Source organism: Gobio gobio (assembly GCF_949357685.1).
Source record: "Gobio gobio genome assembly, chromosome: 1".
Taxonomy (NCBI): domain Eukaryota; kingdom Metazoa; phylum Chordata; class Actinopteri; order Cypriniformes; family Gobionidae; genus Gobio; species Gobio gobio.
Genome location: NC_137097.1, coordinates 33036428 through 33057168, shown reverse-complemented (window position 1 = coordinate 33057168; position 20741 = coordinate 33036428). Strand labels below are relative to the sequence as shown.

Here is a 20741-nt window from a genome sequence, read left to right as displayed (position 1 = left end):
TGTAATTACACATTTTAAATTATGAAGTTGCAATTTAGTTAATTTAAAATATATTAACTTTAAAGTTAATATACACAGGTACAAGTGCTTCACATGTTGGTATGTTAGTCAACACATAAAAATAAGTGTACTTTAAAACAGCTAAAGATTATTAAAAACAATGGTTTGAATTTACTTTGAAGTAAAACTTTACTAATATTAATAGCTTTGTACATAGTGATGAAACTCTCTTGAAGGTCACTTAAGTACACTTTCATTTCATTATATCATCTGCAAGTACAGCTTTTAAAAAAGATACACTACAAGTGCACATTCAACACAATTAAACACACTTCTTTTATATATTTATAAGTTTGTGTTGAGATTTTAATCTAGCAAACTCAGCACAGTCTTTCATCCTGTTCTAACACTTTATGCTTTATTTTTTCTAACCGATTGGACTTTTCACACTACATTTTGGTCACATGCCCAAAGTCACTGCCGTTATATAAAACTACAGCTTGGCGGTGCTTTGTGTACTGAGTTAAGTGGGTATTTGTGCTTTTCTATAAGCACCACAGTCTACTGTTAATTCAGTGAATTCGCATTTTCATTTAGGTTGTCTGCTGTTCTCTTCGAATTGGCCTGAACAGACAAATGATGCGAAAGTTTTTGTGTTTGATGTGACAGGCTGTGACTCTTGGTTAACGTCTTTTAAAAACCCTAAGTGAGGGTGAATTTTAACTTTGGGTTCAGCAATGTTTAACACATTTCCACAGATGGACAATCAGTCATTTAAACCGTTTGCGTGCTCGTTGAGGAATAGTTTACCCAGGGTTTTGAATCACCCGGTATTAACAATTGTGCGCAAGTGTAAAAACCTATCCTGAAAACACCATAGCTACAACACAGACATCCGTAGTAATCTCTAAAACACTCTAGCAACCAATCGATCTAACCCATAATGCTGTATAGATTTTAAACTTCTAGGTCAAGTCAACATCAAAGTTTGTCTTGAGGAACTGTACTTTTATGCCTAATAAAATCATCACATGTAGCACTTGTTGAGACTAAATAGACAGTATATGTCTGTCAGTATCATCGGGTGTGCAATTAGAGAATGTTAACTTCCTCTATCCGTCAACAAACAATGGTTGCATGTCAAAGTTGCTGGGAGACTGCTTGTTAAGTTTCCACCCATGGCATGAGTGCACAATTTGTGGTTTGTAAAACATCCATTTCTGCACATATTTGCAGATGTCTTTTCCCCTTTTCCATCTGTCTATTTTGGGACAGTCATTCTGACTCTTTAGTCCACCCTGTTGCTGTTGTGAGTGGCTATATCACAGACAAATCACAACAGAGATTCTCAACCGTCTAATCTTAAACTGTGCTCTCTCAGATCTCCACAAATCTTCCAAGAACAAATTATCTGAGCTGCTACCCACGTTCATTGTCATTTGGCTCATTTGTGTGTATTTTTTAAGAAAGCTTAAGGGAAATATCTTAAACAAATTTGATACATGTCCATTAAGTTTCATTTTAGGTCTCTAAACAATATATTTTTAATGGTTTGTAATAAATGAATTTATTTTAATAAAATTCAACATCTACACCAGACCTGGTTTGCTCATAGGGCTGATTACTTGTTTAGCTCTTTTACAGTCAAATCCTAGGAGAAAAGCAGGCAACTGGTGTCAGATCAGAAAAACAGGTACCTTATTCCAGACCTGTGAAAAAAAAAAAAAAAAGTTGCACATTCAGGTGCAAAATGAGTTACTCATGAACATGCTTCTGATGCACATGATTGAAAGCAAACTGAACTGTGTTGTGGCTTTATTAGCCAAGAGAGAGTCCTGCAGCTTAGACCGACAGCCCTTCCCAGACTCGTGTAACACCACCCATCACATGTGTTTAAGGCGTCTTAAAAATGCCTATGCGTCAGCTAAAGGATTTATGAAAAACCTCTCATGCTGCATTTCAGGATATAAGGGTGAATCTTACCAGGCGACATTTCTTCCCAAAATCAAAATAAAGAAATAATATTTATATTTATTATCATAGTGCTTCAGACATTATTTCTCTCTACATTCACCCTTAACACATTCCATAACTTTGATTTATAAATTAAATTAAGTACCTTTCAGAATAATTGGCATGTAACATTAAAATATTGTCTTATATTTGAAATAGGTTAATGCCTTCATGTTTTCAACTTTCTTTAGTGTGTAATGTGGTAGTTTGAGCATGAAAAAGGCACCAAGTCCCTCCAGCGGGAGCTCTTCTCTATATCATTGTCACTGTTTCTGAACTCCCTGAAACGCCTCTATTGTAGTTTTAAGTTTTCTTCCAGCAACAAACACGTCCCAACATTCCTGATTTAAATAATACCCACCCAAGGCGTATGCAACACAAATGGGTGACTGTGTTGAAACTTGTGGTTATGGTATAGGGCATGGCATTTCCGAAACTTTCGGAAAGGAGGGGCTTCATAGAGACTGAACAGAGCGTTACTGGTAGACGTGGAAGAGAGGTGCTGCAACAATGTCGAATATGAGAAAAATGTTGAAAAACTATTCTAGTCGATCCCAAAAACAAAATCAAGATTTTGTAAAAGAGCGTAATAGGTCTACTTGAAACTTTGTTTACACCTGGTATTAAGTTGCGTTTTGGTTGATCAGATCACAAGTGGACGAAACTGGGTCTAAAACCTTTCGAGCTTGTCCACTTTCGACCACTTCCAGAGGTAGTTAAAAACACATTTGCTTTCCGGATTGCTTTCGTGGTGTGGCTCATGTGGTTGAATGCAGTCAAACAGCTCCGCTCAAAAGACCGCCTTCTCTCCACCTACTGACCTAATGTGTAAACATTATGGGAAGCGCTAGCCAGACAGGATTTAAACTTTGTCGGCTGAAGACCCAAGTTTGGTTTGGAAAACGTACCAAGCACAATGTTCTCTCTCCTGATTTCTAACACACACTCACAGCATTTGCCGTGGTCTTGTGTCTGTCAGAGCAGAAACGAAAGATGCTGCTCTCTGTATTTTTATCCGTTGTCTCGAGTGTGTTCATACGTAAATTGAGTGAGCTTATTTTGTCCACCGAAAGATCCGGAAATGCCCATACATTTACCCGCCCATAGACCCTCCCCTCAAAAAAATCAGGACAGAAGTGGTTTAAAGTAAATGGGAATGTGTCTCCTTCATCTACTTGTGATCCGATCGTCCAAAACGCATCTTAATACCAGGTGTAAACAGGGCCTTTGTTTTAGTACAAGGCGTGCGAACTGTATTCTTTATTCAAATTCAATTAAACTAAAAGAAAGTCAGAAAACCTTAACAAAAACTGCACTCCTAAAGATGAACTAACTGAACTCTCAACTGAATGAAACTGTAACCGTATAGAAATGCCTAACATATCCTGCCAGCTTGAGCAGGAGTCTGTTGTGCTTGTGAGTTTGTACAATGTTCGTTCCCAGCCACTGCTTCCTAAATAATCTTGTGAAGAGAATGGTTTAATTACATACAAGTACTGGATGTTATTTTGTTCTGGATGTAAAATGACACAGAAGAAAACACTACTCTGTTATTTAGATAGGCTATTCATAAGACCTTTGTTTAAGTGTTTTGGCTGTATTTCCTTTGTGGTATTTTAAAGATGTTTTGTTTGGTCAACAATAAAGTTTGCTTGTCAAAGCAAGGCATGTGTTGTCTGAGAATCTGCATCCTTGTGAAATAAATACTTATTTACCTATTTCAAATTCTTTCCGTCAAAATACTTGAAACTGTTATTGAATGTGCAATTATTCTCCTTACTACATAGAAATGTATTCAAAACATTCAGACTACATTGTGTTGCCATTTCTGGACAGGCACTAACCTAGTTTAGATTCTACCAGTTTGTGTGTGCAAATGTGATTGTGTAAAACATCTTTTTGAATGGGGGTACACCACAAGGCTCTGTCTTGGGTCCTTTGTTGTTTTCCTTGTACATGTTCCCTTTAATTTAATTTCATTATTATGCAGACCACACACAAATTTCATCTAAACTGATATGTGAGATGTGTGAATGAGTACACTGACTGAAAGCATTTTTTCACCAAGTTACCATTGCTAAATCATGCTGGGCTATGTTTCCCAAAAGCATCGTAAGCCATATACAATTCTGTGCTCATTGTGTGCTGAAAAATCAAGATTAGAATGAATGACCAATTGTGAGTCAGCATGTCTCTAAAGACATTTCACCAGCACATTTCTCTTGTCCTTAATACGGCTAGCTAACCTTGCTGAGAAATCCGGTTGGGCCCAAAAAACATCCGAATTTTTTATTTATTCTTCTATGCATCTGTGTGTATTTACAGGCATCATGGTCCACTCTGAGAGTCGAGTTTGTTCATCTGAACCCTGCACAGTTGCATCATATGTTGAGAGAGTACAACACAGGACGTGGGTGCCCTCCATGCTGGACCCCATCTCCTGAGGATACAGTAGCGGCCCTCCATACCTGTGAGCTCAAAAATGATCGCACACACATCATCCTGTAATCACAGATGAACAGTAACATTTGACCATTGTCAGTTCCAAAGTATAGTATACCAACAGCCTTGTCAATATAAAAAACTACACTACATTGCCAAAAGTATTGGGTCAGCCCTCAAAATTATTGTATATGTGTAATAAATCAAGCACTAGGCATGCAGACTACTTCTACAAACATTTGTTAAAGAATGGGTTGCTCTTAGGAGCTCAGTGAATTCAAGCGTGGTACCGTGATAGGTTGCCACCTGTGCAATAAGTCCATTTGTGAAATTTCCTCACTACTAAATATTCCACAGTCAACTGTTAGTGGTATAATAACAAAGTGGGAGCAGTTGGGAACAACAGCAACTCAGCCACAAAGTGATAGGCCACGTAAAATCACAGAGCGGGGTCAGCGCATGCTGAGGGTAACAGTGTGCAGTGAGTTTGGTGTGGAGGAACTTAACTGGCCTTCACAGAGTCCTGACCTCAACCCGATAGAACACCTTTGGGATGAATTAGAGCGGAGACTGTGAGCCAGGCCTTCTCGTCCAACATCAGTGCCTGACCTCACAAATGCGCTTCTAGAAGAATGGTCAAAAATTCCCATAAACACACTCCTTAACCTTGTGGAAAGCCTTCCCAGAAAAGTTGAAGCTGTTATAGCGGCAAAGGGTGGGCCAACTCCATATTAAACCCTACGGATTAAGAATGGGATGTCATTAAAGATCATGTGCATGTAAAGGCATGTGTCCCAAAACATTTGGCAATATAGTGTATTTCTGTTTTTAAACATTACAGTGAATTTATGAAATGGTGTTTTTTTGTGTGAACCTTTTAAGCATTGGGTGATTCATTATCAGGGGGAGGCCTACATACAAAGGTTGAATGCTCACTGAGATTCTCTGTGCCTGACAGCAAAATGTTTTTGTCTTAGCTAATATCCTGGAAAGTTTCGACAACCATCCTCCTCTAATCCTGCCCAGCAGCATCTTTCATCTAGAGCTGGGAAATCCCATCACAGAGCCAGGGCTGTTCCCTCCATTGCAGCATCTGCATGAGTTTATCCAGTCTCTCCCAGACATCCAGACACCGTCTGATCATCAACCCTCTCAGGTAAACCTCCTCCACGCTGTGAACTCCCTACTGACGCCACAGAAACTGCACAGACCTATCCACAGATCTATTGCAATGGTTAGTTGAAGGGTTAGAACTGAAGTAGATAATAGATTCTTGTAATCTGAGACTTTACTAACTGAAATTAAAGCCATAGCCCATATTTCTCCACACTGGTGCTTAAATGACTGCTAATTAAAGTTGGAAAATATTAAACTCACATCAGACTCTTTGGCAGCTGGCTATTTTTCACTTAAGACAACCAAATCATATTTCATTGATGCTTTTTGAGAATTGTTTAGTCTCGCTTTTACAACAAAACCAACCAATATGTCAATCTCCTAATAGAACAAAACTGAACAATATTTAAAACTTTTAATATAACAAACCCAACTGACATTTAAATCTCTTAATAGAACAAAAAAGTTGGATATTTAAATATCTTACTAGAACAAAACCAACTAATATTTAAAGTGCCCCATTTAGCTATTTTAAAGGTTCCTAATTTTGTTTTGTAGAACTCTCAGTTTCTCCCATTTATAGGAGAATCTATATTCTTTATCTATAGTGTTTGGATTGGGCTACCCTGCTCTGATTGGTCTGATGGCCCAGTCTGTTGTGATTGGTCTACCCTGCTCTGATTGGTCTGATGGCCCAGTCTGTTGTGATTGGTCTACCGCTTACAATGCGGAAACGAAACGGCCATTACCACATCTAAGCTCAAGAGGCTTCCTCAGTACTTGATTCACAGTGATGTGAACAATGGTGTCGGTTTTACCGGATCAATTCCTGTGCGAGTCCCAGTACTGAAAACAGTGTCTTCTTGACATGTCGACAACACAACCCAAACTCTTTCAGGCCTCAGGTACAACAACAGGGTTTGAGGGCGGGTCAAAGTAGACGTTGTTCTCAGCCAATCATTGAAGTCTGGCATTACGCAAATTTGTTACATTGTTAACTGGTATGTAAGAGGAAGTGAGACTGGCGACTTGGTTCAGCAGTTTCGAATCAGTTCTTTCTTTTCAGAGACAATAACTAACTCGTAACTTTGATTTTTACAAATTTGCAGACCTTTTACATTCACAAACAGCGCAATTACACACTGTATGAAAGGTAATATTCAAAAAAGCATAATAGTGGCACTTTACATCTCATAATAGAACAAAGCTGACCAATATTTAAATCTCTTGATAGAACAAAATGACCAAAATGTATATCTTAATTACCTTGGAGTGCTCAGATATGTGCCAGAGTCATTATGTCACTGATATATGTCCTGGACAACACTACAAACACAATATAGATAGATCTAAATCCGGAGGCTGACCTCTATCATTGTTTTATATTGTCATATCGTCTAAGATCACATGCTCTATCTATGGCAAAGCACAAAGGCATTACTGACATAACAGTACAACTTTCTCCAAAGCTGCTTTGAAAGGATGCATGTTCTGAAAAGTGCTATACAAAATAAATTTAACATGACTTGAAATGTGGCCTACTAATTATTTTTGACATTTTGGATTAATTCAGGGCTCCTGCGGCAACTTGAATGAAGAGACAGCGACTGAACCAATCACCTGCCAGGATTCAGAGGCGACAGATCAACACCCTGTCACCATGACACCTCCTCAGTCCCGGGAGTCTCACAGCAACCTGAGCTCGTGTGAGGCCGTCCTGACCCAGAAACTCAAGAGTCTGGAGCTCCAAAACAGCTTGTCTGGGAGTACAGACCTGGGCTACCACAAGACTCTGGCTCTCGACCCCTCCTGCCTTCTTACGCCTCCCAACACCCCTCAGAATCTTGACCAAGCCGAGCTGGAAGCCAGCCTGCTGGAGGGGGCGACACAGCACACAGCACGCCAGCACAGGAAAGGTAACTTTCCCAGGGCACTTGACCCAGGGCATTTCACTCGCATTTACCACTAAAAAGAGATGTGTGCGAACTGTAACATGTACTTTGGAGCATGTGTGTGCATTTTTGTGATTAAAAAGTCTTAAATATCCAAAATAGTATAGCAAACATACATTTGGGGATGGAAAAACAGGAATCGTGATAAAGCCCAATGTGATTATTAAACTTCCAAAGGCTGGGATGTCATTAAATAAATATGAGTGCTGTGCGTTTCAAAGTAAAAACATGCCGCTGTTGCATGTTCTACTACAGGCTCATGGTTTCATGGAATCAATGAATACCGCACATTTATGACAAGAGATTGCTTATGACTGTTGATGATTTCAGACAGCGTTTACATTATGGCGTTTCAATTGTAATATGATGTGGATGGCTGTTGATGTTTGTAAGAGTGCATATTATATGACCCTCACCTTTTGAATGAGCTGCTAAAAATAGAGTGCAACAGTGCCAGGCCCCTTTTTCAGCTGCGCTGTTTCCGGAATATTTTTTCCATTCATTTTTCCCATAGGGAAAAAAGTCCCTGTTAAAGAGTTATAAGCTATGAACCAAGTCAACCAGCTATGAGGGTAATCATAACATTACAAACTTTGATTCGAAGCAGAAAAGTATTTGAAAATTGGACAAAAAGACAAAGGTGTACTTAAGGTTAAGGTCTGTGTACTTAACGGTTTTAGAGAGGGAAAGAGCAACAATCCCACAAAGCATTGCAAGCTGCATAATCAAATTATTGTCAGAGAAATATAAAACCACTCATTTAAAAATGTTCAAACTTCTTCCGGAACCCAACTGTTGCACTCTATTAAAACATGGGCATTTCAAAATAAGAGTCCCATTGTATTTTAGCTTTGTTTATAAATGCTAAAAAGACCATTATGCTTAACTTTTTTCCAGGTTATTTTTGGTATTTTGATTACACAATAAACTGTATCTGGCATTTAATTCAATGCAAACTCTTGTAGCTTTTGTCTGGGCTGACCTGTAAAAAGGAACACTTGTTTAGTTTATGTAGACCTATAAATAATTGCATAATTATTTTTCACAAGTGGATCTTGGGAAAAATGTAAGCGTCAATCCATGACTTGACCATGATCAAGCAGACATAAAAAAAATGAATGCTGATCTGCTTTTCTCCACCGGATTCTGGCTAAAAGTCTCTTTAGTCCCTAGTCGCTGGGAACAATAACAACAACAGAGTTCCTCACATATGCATGATTTCACACAAATTTAAACCTACGTGAAAAGCGCTGTGGCACTTGTATTTTGGACTTCTATTTGTTAGTGAGCTGTACTCTGAGAAATATCTCAGACATGTTCGCCCCGTAGCGTGTTCCCTGATTTCAAAGGCAGGGTGTATTGTCTTTGGAGGCGTATGGGAGATGCTGGTGTTGATGTGGAGTTGGGTTTGTGTGCTCTGGCTGCAATGGATGAAGAAGCTGGAAACCAGCCCTCCTCCTCTCCAGAATGCTTTTCCCACACATATTTTTTTTTTTTTTAAATGAGCAATGTCAGGTGAGCTCACTGAAGAACCAGGGTTTGTAATCAGGTTATTTTGGGAAATAGGCAATCAGAATTGTGCCTCAGTCTCTCTCTCAAGATCAGGTAAATCATAGAGATGCTGAAGCGCTTCAACACTTATTGTAGGGGCATTTGGAGGAATATGTTAGTTAAACTCTTGTTGTCTCATCAATAACGAGAGATGACTTCCATGATGACAGGTCATACATTTATACAGGATGAGAATCCAATCAACAGGAAGCCTTCACAAGCTTTGAAGCTCTGACAAAAGCATATTGTGGTAATACCATGTCAAAAAGGAATGATTGCCATATTCATGTGCATGCATGGTATTTACTTGGTGCTAAAAAGTTACTTCAGAGATTACCCTGAGAAAACTATTGTGTATTTAAATGTATTTCAGTCAGGTCCACTTAAGTCAAAAACACCATACACAAACTTTTAATCTTTTATTGGCATGTTTTGCAAAATTTACATTTGGCGATATGGCTCTGTTCTAAATTCCTCATCATTTTCATGAGCTCCATGAAAAGCCAAGACAGGGAACAGCAGCTTCTGGGGACAACCTCCCATTTTTAAACTGGGAGGGCAGCGTAAATCCCCCATTGAGAACAGAGCATCAATCAATGACAACAGAATGACATTGATTAAGTTAAACAGTTTAAGGAGGAGCTGGGGAGGAGGTGGGTTGCAAAAGCAGCGTGCAGTGGAAGCAGCCAAGCAGGCAGACTGAAATGAAGCTACGCTTAAGCAAGGCATCCTGTTTGAGAGTTGCCAATTGAGTGCATAGGAATCGGATCAGCTGAATTTTGCCAATCAGCTGATAGCAGAGCTTGACTGCGTGGCCTGCCTGAACTAATGCAGAATGCTTGATTTTACCTGTGGATAAATATAGTGCGCAGCCTATTCTTATAATTATTTTTTTTAAATGAATATATGCCATTTTTATAATTAAACATTTCTTCCACCAAGTCATATAAGCACGTGTTGACGCAAGAGTGGACGTTCTCAACTGGGTATACTTAAAGGGATAGTTCACCCAAAAATGAAAATTAGCCCATGATTTACCCACCCTCAAGTCATCCTAGGTGTATATGACTTTCTTCTTACAGACGGATATAATCAGAGTTATATAAAAAAATGTCCTGGGTCTTCCAAGCTTTATAATGGCAGTGAATGGCAGCCCAAAATTTTAATCCCATAAAAGTGCATCCATCTATTATAAAAGTAATCCATACGGCGAATCGATGGGTTTGTGTAAGAAAAATATCCATATTTAAACTTTATAAAGTAAAATACCTAGCTTCCTGCGGACCGCCTTCTGTATTCAACTTACGCAGGAAGTGTAACGCCTCTCACAGTTCAAATTGTTTACACTACGTTCGACATCATCGACGTGCCAGTTATCCTTTTTTGTAAGATGAATACGGAAGGCGGTGTGCCGGAAGCAAGATATTTGACTTTATAACGTATTAAATATGGATATTTTTCTTACACAAACCCATCGATTTGCTTCAGGAGGCCTTTATTAACCCCCAGAGCCGTGTGGAGCATTTTTATAATGGATGGATGCAATTTTTTGGGCTGTCATTTTCATTTTTCAGTGAACTATCCCTTTAAGTTGCCAAACAAATTGTTGCATTTAACAATGGTTTCAAACTATTTTACGATAAAGTATGAACTAATGTAGTGTCTAAACTGGAATATAAAAAATATAGACATTTGTACATTTAATATATAGTTGAGCACTACATGTGGCATCCTCTTCCCACTGGTTTCCCGCCTCCTCTTTCTAAAGACTGGTGTGGATTTTCCTAATCAAAGGGACTCACACTAGTTTTGGCTGCTAATACATCCCGCTTTTTTGGTAGTGGCACAAATCCTATAATCTGGTTCAAGAATTACAGAGAGGTGGTGATGTCAGGAGAAAAAAAGAGCAATGGATAAAGCATCATGGGAATTTACAGTTGGCTTGCTGGGTGGAATCTTAATCGGGACAGGCATTGTTCAGGGCGCAGGCCGGGTGGCCGAGCGCTGGAGGAAAGCCCTTTGTGTTTCCACCAGCCCACAGCAGAAGATCTGTATGGGAACATGAAAATGGTCATACTTGTGTCATCATTATGCAGAATTGACTGATGTTTATGGCACACAAAACCTGTGAAAATCTGAATTTTTTTTGGGGGGGGGGGGGATGTTTGACATTGACATTCTGTGACATTTGATTTAGTTTATGCTTTTAATCTAGTGAAGACCCTGAGCTGATAATGTGATTCATTTGATGTTGTTTTCTCAGTAAAGAACGGCCTCGCAGGAAACTCAGACCAAAGAAAAGAGGAAGATGAGGATGATAGAGATGAGGTGTTCACCGTAGAGCTGATGAAAGGTCCTCGTGGTCTTGGTCTGGCACTGGTGGATGGAATGGTGAGAATTATCTTTGTCCTATTTTTCTATTCGATGGATCATTCTGTACTTGTCCACTCTTACTGTATCTACAGTGTATAGTATGTAAATTACACACAGTATATGCATTTTGTGGAATGGATTAACTGCATGATGGGATTTTTTTTAAGATTTCAGTTTTTTTAAGTACATTTCGGTAATGAGAATTTAGCAGGAAAATGACCTGGACAAGTTTTCAGTTGAAGCAGATAAATAAATGATGGTCCCTCTGGTGAGTTGATTAGCATATTGACTTAAATAGTTGTTCCTTCATTGTGATCAGGGTGTTGAAATTTTACATAGAGAAGAAGGTACTTCATATAATTTTCTCTGTAGATGAATGCAAACTATAATGTCATTCGAGCTTGCTGCACATCTTTTTTTTCCCCCAACACTTTATACTAGGCCAGTCAACAGCTGTTATGATTAAAAATAACAGGGGCTACACTATCCGGACATGTAGCTTCTGTTCCAAAACTACTCCCTATATAGACACCATCCTAACCTTTAAAGGGGAATATACCTAAAAATGCAACTCCTGTCATCATTCACTCAAACTCATGTTGATCCAAACACAACAAGTCTTTTGTTTACCTGAGGGATTTCTGTCCCTCTATTGAAAGTCCATTCTGCCAAAACTTTGACGCTTCAAAACTTTCATAAAGACATCATTATAAGTAATCCATATATATCGAGTGGTTAACCCTTAAAGCATACCTTGGGTCTTTAGTGACCCGGGATGCCATTCAATACCCTCCTCCTCATTCATTTTTTAAAGTTAGACATCCACCTTCTTAGTATTCCCATCATTTTTTTTAACGACCCGAGGTCTGTAACAGTGTAAGTATATTTTTTTCTGCACAACAATAATTGAATCTTTGATGACTGAATAAGTGCAGTTCACCTTAGATTTTTAAGATTTTTAAGATGATAGTTTTGAGAATATGTTTGAGATGGTGAATATGAGGCAGATGCTGAATGTACTGAAATGAGCTCTGACGAGGACAGTGATGATGGTATAAAACATCTGCTCAAACTGAACCCTTACAAGCTCCAAAAGTAACAAAATATGCTTTATTTTATTCTTCTGTAATTGTTATTCTAATATCAGGAGAGTTTTATATTATCACGACAGGCAGAGATCCATCCGTGTGTTAGATATATATCCGGAAAAGACCCGAATATTTAATAATGATTGGAGAAACATTCATGCATAAGGGATAATATCTTCTGAAGAGACACGATCCCTTTATATGAGGAACGTATTCGGGGAAAATAGGTCTATTTTATTTAATTATATTTCTATCTGGCTAGATTTCTTCACTTAACTTGTTGCAGTGTATTATGGGATTTTCTTCTCTTCTCTACATGTGTTGCGACCTTGGAATTTTGGTTTTGGTCAAAGATATCTTGGATGGCAGTACAATGTTGTTGCCTACCTTTTGTAACAGATTTAGCATCTTGAGTGCGTCTTTGAGGCCTTAAAATACAGCCTATGTAGGCAGCTCACTGTGTTTTGGAACAGAGCCATAGTTCGTTAGAGCTTCTTTGTTCACTTGCTCAGAGACTTTGGCCCTATAAATGACTTGGAATTGCTGACTTAGGTGTTAGCTATGAGGTACACGTGTGGGGGGTTATGTTTTACGAGAAGCTGCTCAGTAGGGGATGAATGGGTTTTCATTGGCCAAACTGATTGTCTTCTGAAGCCAACAATGAGTCCAGAGCTTGACTGAACGTGAGAAGATCTCCTGTGTTTCCCAGAACTGCAGTGACATTGAGGTTGATGTAACAATAAGATGAAGTAATAACCTGGTGACTGTGCGGTTGAGCCTTCAGACACAATAAAACATCTACTTTCTCCATGTGACTCAGGACGCTCTCAAACAAATGCATCAATGCCACTAGAGTGATACAGATGGGATAAAACGAATCATTCATTTCCTGTTCCTCGTCTGGTCATCGCTAATCTCGAGTCTTCTCTTTGTTTTGGCTTGTAATAGAAAACCCCCCTGCGAGTGAGTGGGATCTACGTGAAGTCAGTGGTGCCAGATTCCCCAGCAGCCCTCAGCCAGAGACTCAGAGTGGGCGACCGAATCCTCGCTGTGAATGGAGTCAGTCTGGTGGGCGTGGACTACCACAGGTGAACACTAAAGTTTTAAGAGACAAACAATGTTCACGTCATGAAGTTATGAAGATGAGCAACAATTGATTGTAGCGGCTTGCATTGCGAAATGCTAAACATTCTATAGTTGCCATGATAAGATTTTTTAAGTTCAAAAGACTACCGGTTACTCATTAGATGAACAAAAGTTTTTAAGTTGACTGTAATTGGAGCAAAATTAGTTGAGTTAACTTAAAAAGTTGAGTGTGATTTTTAAGTTAACTCAACTTTTTTTCTGACATGATGCCTTACTGCTGAAGGGTGTCCATTTTATGTTGAAATACTTCTTTGTCTCCATTGATTAAAAAACATTCCCATTTGCATTATTTTTAACTCGATTTTTACTGGTTTGGTTGTAAGCATTGATTCTCTGATTGAAAAAAGCCCCCATGAGCCATTTGAGAGCAAATATATACAATATTGCCAAAAAGCTGAAAAATATTGTATTGTTTTAGTGATATGGCCCATTCATAGGCAGGACTACCTGTTGCTCATTGTTTTGCAATTGCCACTGCATCAATGTTTAATGTTTATATTTATTAATATTTAATCACCCTCATGTCATTCCAAATCTGCATGACTTTCTTTCTTTTGCGTAACATAAACTATATTTTGAAAAAAACCAAACTGTTTTGGTCAGTAAATATCTTTAAATACCAATTCAGGTTAAAAAAATACGAATAATTTCGTATTTAATACAAAAAAATGTACGCAAAAGAAAGAAAGTCATGCAGTTTTGGAACGACATGAGGGTGATTAAATATTAATAAACAAAATTTTAATTTTTGCGCAAACCATCCCCAAAATATATATATATTTTAAATGAAATTATATTCTAGATAAGAAACTAAAACTGCCAGTAGGTGGCAGTAAATGTCTAAATGTGACCCTGGAGCACAAATCCAGTCATGCATCTCATGGTTATATTTGTGACAATAGCCAACAATACATTGTTTGGGTCAAAATGATAGATTTTTCTTTTATGCCAAAAATCAAATTAAGTAAAGATCATGTTCCATGAAGATATTTGGTAAATTTCCTACCGTAAATATATACAAAATGTATTAGTAGTAGTAATATGCGTTGCTAAGGACTTCATTTGGACAACTTTAAAGGAGATTTTCTCAATAGCCTATTTCGATTTTTTTTGCACCCTCGGATTCCATATTTTCAAATAGTTGTATCTCGGTCCTATCCTAACAAACCATACATCAATGGAAATATTATTTATTCAGCTTTCAGCTAAATAAATTTACCTTTTATGTCCAGGGCCACAAATGAGTAAGTCATTGGCTGTGTCCCAATTTAAAGGCTGCATCCTTCAAAGTCCGCGAAGGTCAGAGTTTTGTTAGGGTTAGCGTTGTTAAATGGGACGGTCACATTATTCTTACATTCTTACAGTAGTTTTTGGTTTATTTAAATTTTTATGTGAATCAGAATTAAAAACAGCATAACAAATACTAGCATGTGTAAATACTCAAGTTCCCCATTTAAATTTTTATCTTAAATTTCCCCATTTAAGTCTTTCTGTCTTTTACTTCCCAATTTAGGAATTGTTTCATTATTATTATCATTATTTGTTTGCATTATAGTACAAACAAATCTAAATTATTATTTTCTTTAAGCTATATCATATCTTATTTCTTTCTTTTGATTTTGGCGAGAGAAAAAAAGTGGACATGCATATTTAGTGAGATTGGCTTTATAAGATTTAGCACAGACGTCTGAGGTTTCACAGATGAGATGATGGATGCTCTTGATACTAAAACTGAGCGAATGACTCTCCCCTGCTCTGTCTTCTCCTGTCAGTGGGAGAGAACTCATCCGGACGTCCAGCGATTCGCTCCGATTACTGGTGGCCAAAACCGAACCCAGGAGCTTCATCACCAGATGCTGAGAAACAGAACACACTCGCCTGGACGCTCGACTGAATCATTGAGCTGACCTTTCCTCATTCATCCATTCAGGCAAATCTGAAACCAAAGTGAACTGGATTCATTAATGCTGTTATTGAAGATGTTATTGTTGGCAAACTCTTTGTCTCAAAAGGCCAGAATATCATGTCGATATCTTCCATTCATAGTAGCGTTTATTTCACACTGTTCTTTCCATCTTTAATGTAACACAGTTTAGCAGATGTTTTAAACCCTTGTTTACCAGTGTTTTATTTTCGTTTAGCATCTGTCCGTCTGTCATTTTCTGCTTTCATGAGAAACGGTTGTGGTCCAGACAGGGTTATTTCAGTTTCCTTAAAGCAACTGGAAGGGAAAGACAAATACAGCTTTATTCTCTGTTCGTGACATCCAAATACTGCTGAAAATATCGGCGATAACTACATTAGTTTTTAATATTTAACCAAAAGAGCTGTTTTAAATGGCTCATGTTGCTGATGTTATGAAACTACACCTGTACCGTTTTCATATGGATGACATTTCATATTGATATGATTGTGAGATTCCTGATGTCAGTCATAAATGATGATTTTCTCCCTCAGTGCCAGAGAAACAGTGTTATATTGTGTTATATTGTGGTCATGATTGGTTGTAATATTTATGTTATTGTACACGTGTAATAAATATTATTTTGATTTCTTTCTAAGGAAAAGTCTTGTGTTGATAATGTATTACCTATTGTACAGGAAGTTGGAGGTGCACAGCCATCATTTTAACAGCTTATTGGCTTCAGGGATTGTAAATATATGTGAAAAAAGATCATGTTGTCAATGTTTTATACACAAGCATATTGGCTTCAAAACTAACAAAACAACGGGACTGTAGTTTGTATTTGACAGGGTGTTTAACTGCGGTCTCGTCCTGCTTTGCTGGGTGTGTTAGTGTGAAAAGGGTTTACAGATGAAGTCTAAATAAAGCAACGACACACTTCTGGTGAACGGGGAGCCCAGCCGCTGTGAGATGGAGGAGAAACACACGAGGAGCTCAAGGGTGTGTCTGTCAGAGACGCTGCTCACCGCAACTCTCAAAGACATTTATAGAGCATTTATTGAGTGAGTTTCCACTGCAGCAGCAGCAGCGACACACACACACACACACACACACACACACACACACACACACACACACACACACACACACACACACACACACACACACACACACACACACACACACACACACACACACACACACACACACATGCTGAGACCCGCGCTTTAACAGGATCTTACTCACGTTCACCTCTTTAAAGAGATTTAACAAATGCTGCAAAGCTGCTGAGTTGAGTTAGTTTGAACATCCAGCTGACAGAAGAGCCTTGCGTTAACTAGTGCCCTTTACTAACCTTATCTGAAGATTTTAGGAAGTTTATTAAATCTCTGAAGTATAAACTGGTATAATTTCAATGTAATGTTACACAACTGGTTTAGTTCATCATTTTCTTTTTTTAAAAAAAGTCTGAGTTTATATGATAGGAACAATGTACAAGTAAATCCTTCTCTGATAAAAACCAGAAGATGATTAATCACATTTCTTTCCACCTGTATCCCTAATGGCCTAACATGTTCAACATTGCAGAAAAACAACCAGGCCAAGAACCTTTTGACTAAAATGTTTATTAGTTTCGATGACATTCATTCATTCATTCTATTTTTTATTTATTTAATTTTACTGGACAAACTCTGTTTAGTCTGTTTTTGGGAAGGTTACAACTTTGGTGTTCAACATATTGTTTCAGAAATAAAACCAGCCAAATGTTGACGTTTCAATTTCTTTAATTGTTTGCATGTTGTTTAAGTTAGCTTTAAGAAAAGAAATATGACTATTTGTAAAATGAAATGTGATAATTTAAGGCGTTTTTAAAAGAGGTAAATTATCTTTACAATTTCACATGATTTTGATTCAGATTTACACCCAAATGGTGCAACTTACCCACTGACTCGGATCAACTTACCTCTAACATGGGGTAAATTGAGCCACAGGAACACTTTTTTTTCAGAAGCCATATTTTTAGAACCCTGTCATAGATGCATTTGGATCATTTATAATGATAGCAAACATCCTGAAATTACTTTAGGTACTTTAATCGGGTGAATTCAGGATGACTGGGACACTTTTTCCAAGTCATCTCAATGTCAAAAGGTGTCCCAATCACCCTGAATTCTCCCTACTTCTGCCTTATTTTATCTTATCTTGAGGAGCACATAAGAAAAAAATGGCTCAACTTATCCCACACTCCCCATGCTAATTTTCTGTATGATCTGTTTGCATTATTCAAGTGAATGAAAGTGTTAAAGAGCAAACTGAACTGAATACTGTATCCCACAATGCAATGTGCTTGACTTGACGGGATGAAATATCAGCTGTGATTTGAGTGAATGATTGGAAAACGATGAATTATAACTCAAAACTGAATTAATGCTAGATAACTTATTTCCAAGATGATAACTGGACTCTCTGAATTAAACATGAAGCATAATGAAGTCATGTGACAATATTCTCCTGTTTGAAACATTTATTGTTGAATAATGCCTATGGAGTCACTTACTAAAATATATAGATGCAGTTACAGTCATTCACAAAAACAGTTTGTTGGTCCCCTTCACTAACATTATTACTTGATTTATTGGATTAAACCAAATAATTGTGACACTACTAATATAATACCTCACAAATCTCACTACACTGTAAAAAAATGTTGTTTTAACTTAAAAAGAAGTGTTTGTGCTGCTTTAAAATTGTTTAGTCAACTCAAATATTTAAGTTGTACAACTTTACATTTCTAGTTGACTAAACTTAAACCATTTAAGACAGCACAACACTTTTTTAATTGAAACTTTTTTTTACAGTGTATGTAAATAATAATGATTAAGAAATGTATAAACCTCTTCATTGTCACACTGATATCCTCTCACTTTTAAAAGCGTTAAACATCTCCAGATATTTACCTGTAGAACAGGACATTAAAACACTGTTTCTAGACACTGACAGACAGAAGCAGAGTTTGACTTGTTGGTTTGGGTCTGTGTTCGTACAGTATGAGCAGGACTGTCGACAGAGAGAGGGAATATAAACCAGCCCAGACAGCAACATAGTGTCGGCACAGATCCGGTACACGTGGATTCCTCAAGAACCAGATGTGGGCCGGATCTGGGCCTGATTATGAAGCCTCTCAATCCATCACGCTTCATCTTTACTGCTTTATCTCTTCATTCCCATTACCGGAGGCGTTTATAAGTGTCTCACAGCCGTGGGTGAACGAATAGTGTTGTTAGAGACACAGCAGATCTAGTCTGGAGATTGAGCAGCCCGAGGATGAAGGAGATGAATTCACTCGACCCTCAGGTTAGTCGAGCTCATGTTTTCTTTCACTAGCATGAGCTGCTGTCCGAATGATGTTTGTCTCCCTCTGCTGGATCAAGTAGATCAAACCTCCAGTCAGATCAGACACTTATCCTTCTTGAGGACTGGAAAACAAACTGAGGAGTGACAGTTTATGGTCATGGCAAGTGCTTTCTTACCAATGTGTACAGAAGACAAACACAAGACTGTCAAAGCAACAATCACTGCTGGAGAAACAGTGACTGAACCTGCACTATCACAAGACACTCATTTATCATTTATAGATACACAGTCACACGTTTAAAGGAGACAATCTCATTTTAAATATATAGCTATTGGAAAATGACATTTATTTCTGCAATGAAAGCAGTATTTATATGGCAATTTATCAGCAGGACTGAACATTTATTTGACATTTAGTATTTATTAAACATTTGAACAAACAAAAGTGAAGAGTTGAAGCATGTTTGAGGATCACAGAAAGAGAATATAAAGCTCCTGAAAGGCGAGACTCGTGTTTCCGGTGTTTGATCATCTGTCATTGACTCTCCTGACAGACACACACTGACTGACCTGAACATCCACTGATGAAAACAAACCACAGCGTTTGTTTCACCGGCCACACAACAATAGTTTAAAGCTTCAATAGCTCTGCTCCCAAACACTACAATATGGAAATACATTATGATTCCTTCTGATCACACAAAAGTGATGTTGTTTTTCCAGTAGTGTTGTCTTGTTTCCAGTGCAAATATCAAAAAGATTCTTGAGCAGCAAAAGGACATGAAATCTTGTGAAAGTGATTTTATGATTAAAACATGAACAAATATCAGCCAATGGGTTCAGAAAAATCTACATAATTCAAATGAATAGTAATTTTTAAATTGACAGCTACAGCGCTTGCTTTAAGCTTAAACTCACTTCATTTTGTTAAATTTATCAGAAAACAAGACTTAATTTAGCATATCTTTCATTTTCTTCATTTTTATGAATAGGATTTGTATTTATTTATTTATTTTGCAGTGCATGCAATTTGATTTTGCAATTTAATAAAATTTATAAAATCCCTATGAAATCCATTTTTTTGTTTAATCGTTTTACTCCGTTTTAATGGTTAAATTAAATGTAATAGCCAAAAAGCCATTCTAATTAATGGGAATCATGAAACATACAATTTAACATCAATTTATTAAAAGTTTAACAAGAAACACATTTTTAGGGCCAAATTCTGTTTTCCATTTCAATGGTTTAATTAATTTAAAGCACATCTAATTGAATTCATAAAAACAACTTAATTTATTTTGTTTACATTAGTAGGGCCCTATGAAATGTTTTTTTTATTTATTGTTGTGTATTACATTTTTTATGGTAATAAAATGAAGACATAACATTTAATTTATCTTTTAATCAAATTAAAATTAAATTCTTAAATTTTTCTTGGCAAACAAAGTCTTGCACAGCAGAGGATAACTGTTAAAACATGGAAGAAAATTGTGTGATTAATCCTTAAAAATAAAGTTACAAATAATTGTATTATTATTAATAATTTTGTTATTATAATGTACATTCTACAGTACATTAGTCACATCTTTCTGACTACTGAACTCTATTTTCTCTATTATTTTGACGTGTTGCTGTGAAGACCTTTAAGTTTCTCTGTGTTTATGATGAGATTTTATCAAATGAAACGGTCAAATGCTCATGAAATGACTCTGTGTGTGTGTGTGTAGAAGTTCTTTCACACAGAGAGAACATGCAGGATTTCCTATTTAAAGGGATATTTCACCCGAAATTTCTGTCATT

At 37.4% G+C, this 20741-nt stretch overlaps 1 protein-coding gene across 1 annotated transcript in view; it reads left to right on the top strand.

The window, feature by feature from the left end:
• Window positions 1-16244, top strand: part of radil2a (Ras association and DIL domains 2a) — a 44739-nt gene extending 28495 nt beyond the window's left edge. The window contains exons 11-16 of the mRNA XM_079813160.1: window positions 4339-4483; window positions 5433-5611; window positions 7145-7487; window positions 11338-11465; window positions 13484-13623; window positions 15454-16244. Coding sequence (XP_079669286.1) covers window positions 4339-4483; window positions 5433-5611; window positions 7145-7487; window positions 11338-11465; window positions 13484-13623; window positions 15454-15541 — 1023 coding nt within the window. The 3' untranslated portion in view covers window positions 15542-16244. The remainder of the gene's footprint in view (window positions 1-4338; window positions 4484-5432; window positions 5612-7144; window positions 7488-11337; window positions 11466-13483; window positions 13624-15453) is intronic.
• The last annotated feature ends 4497 nt before the right edge of the window (window positions 16245-20741 follow it).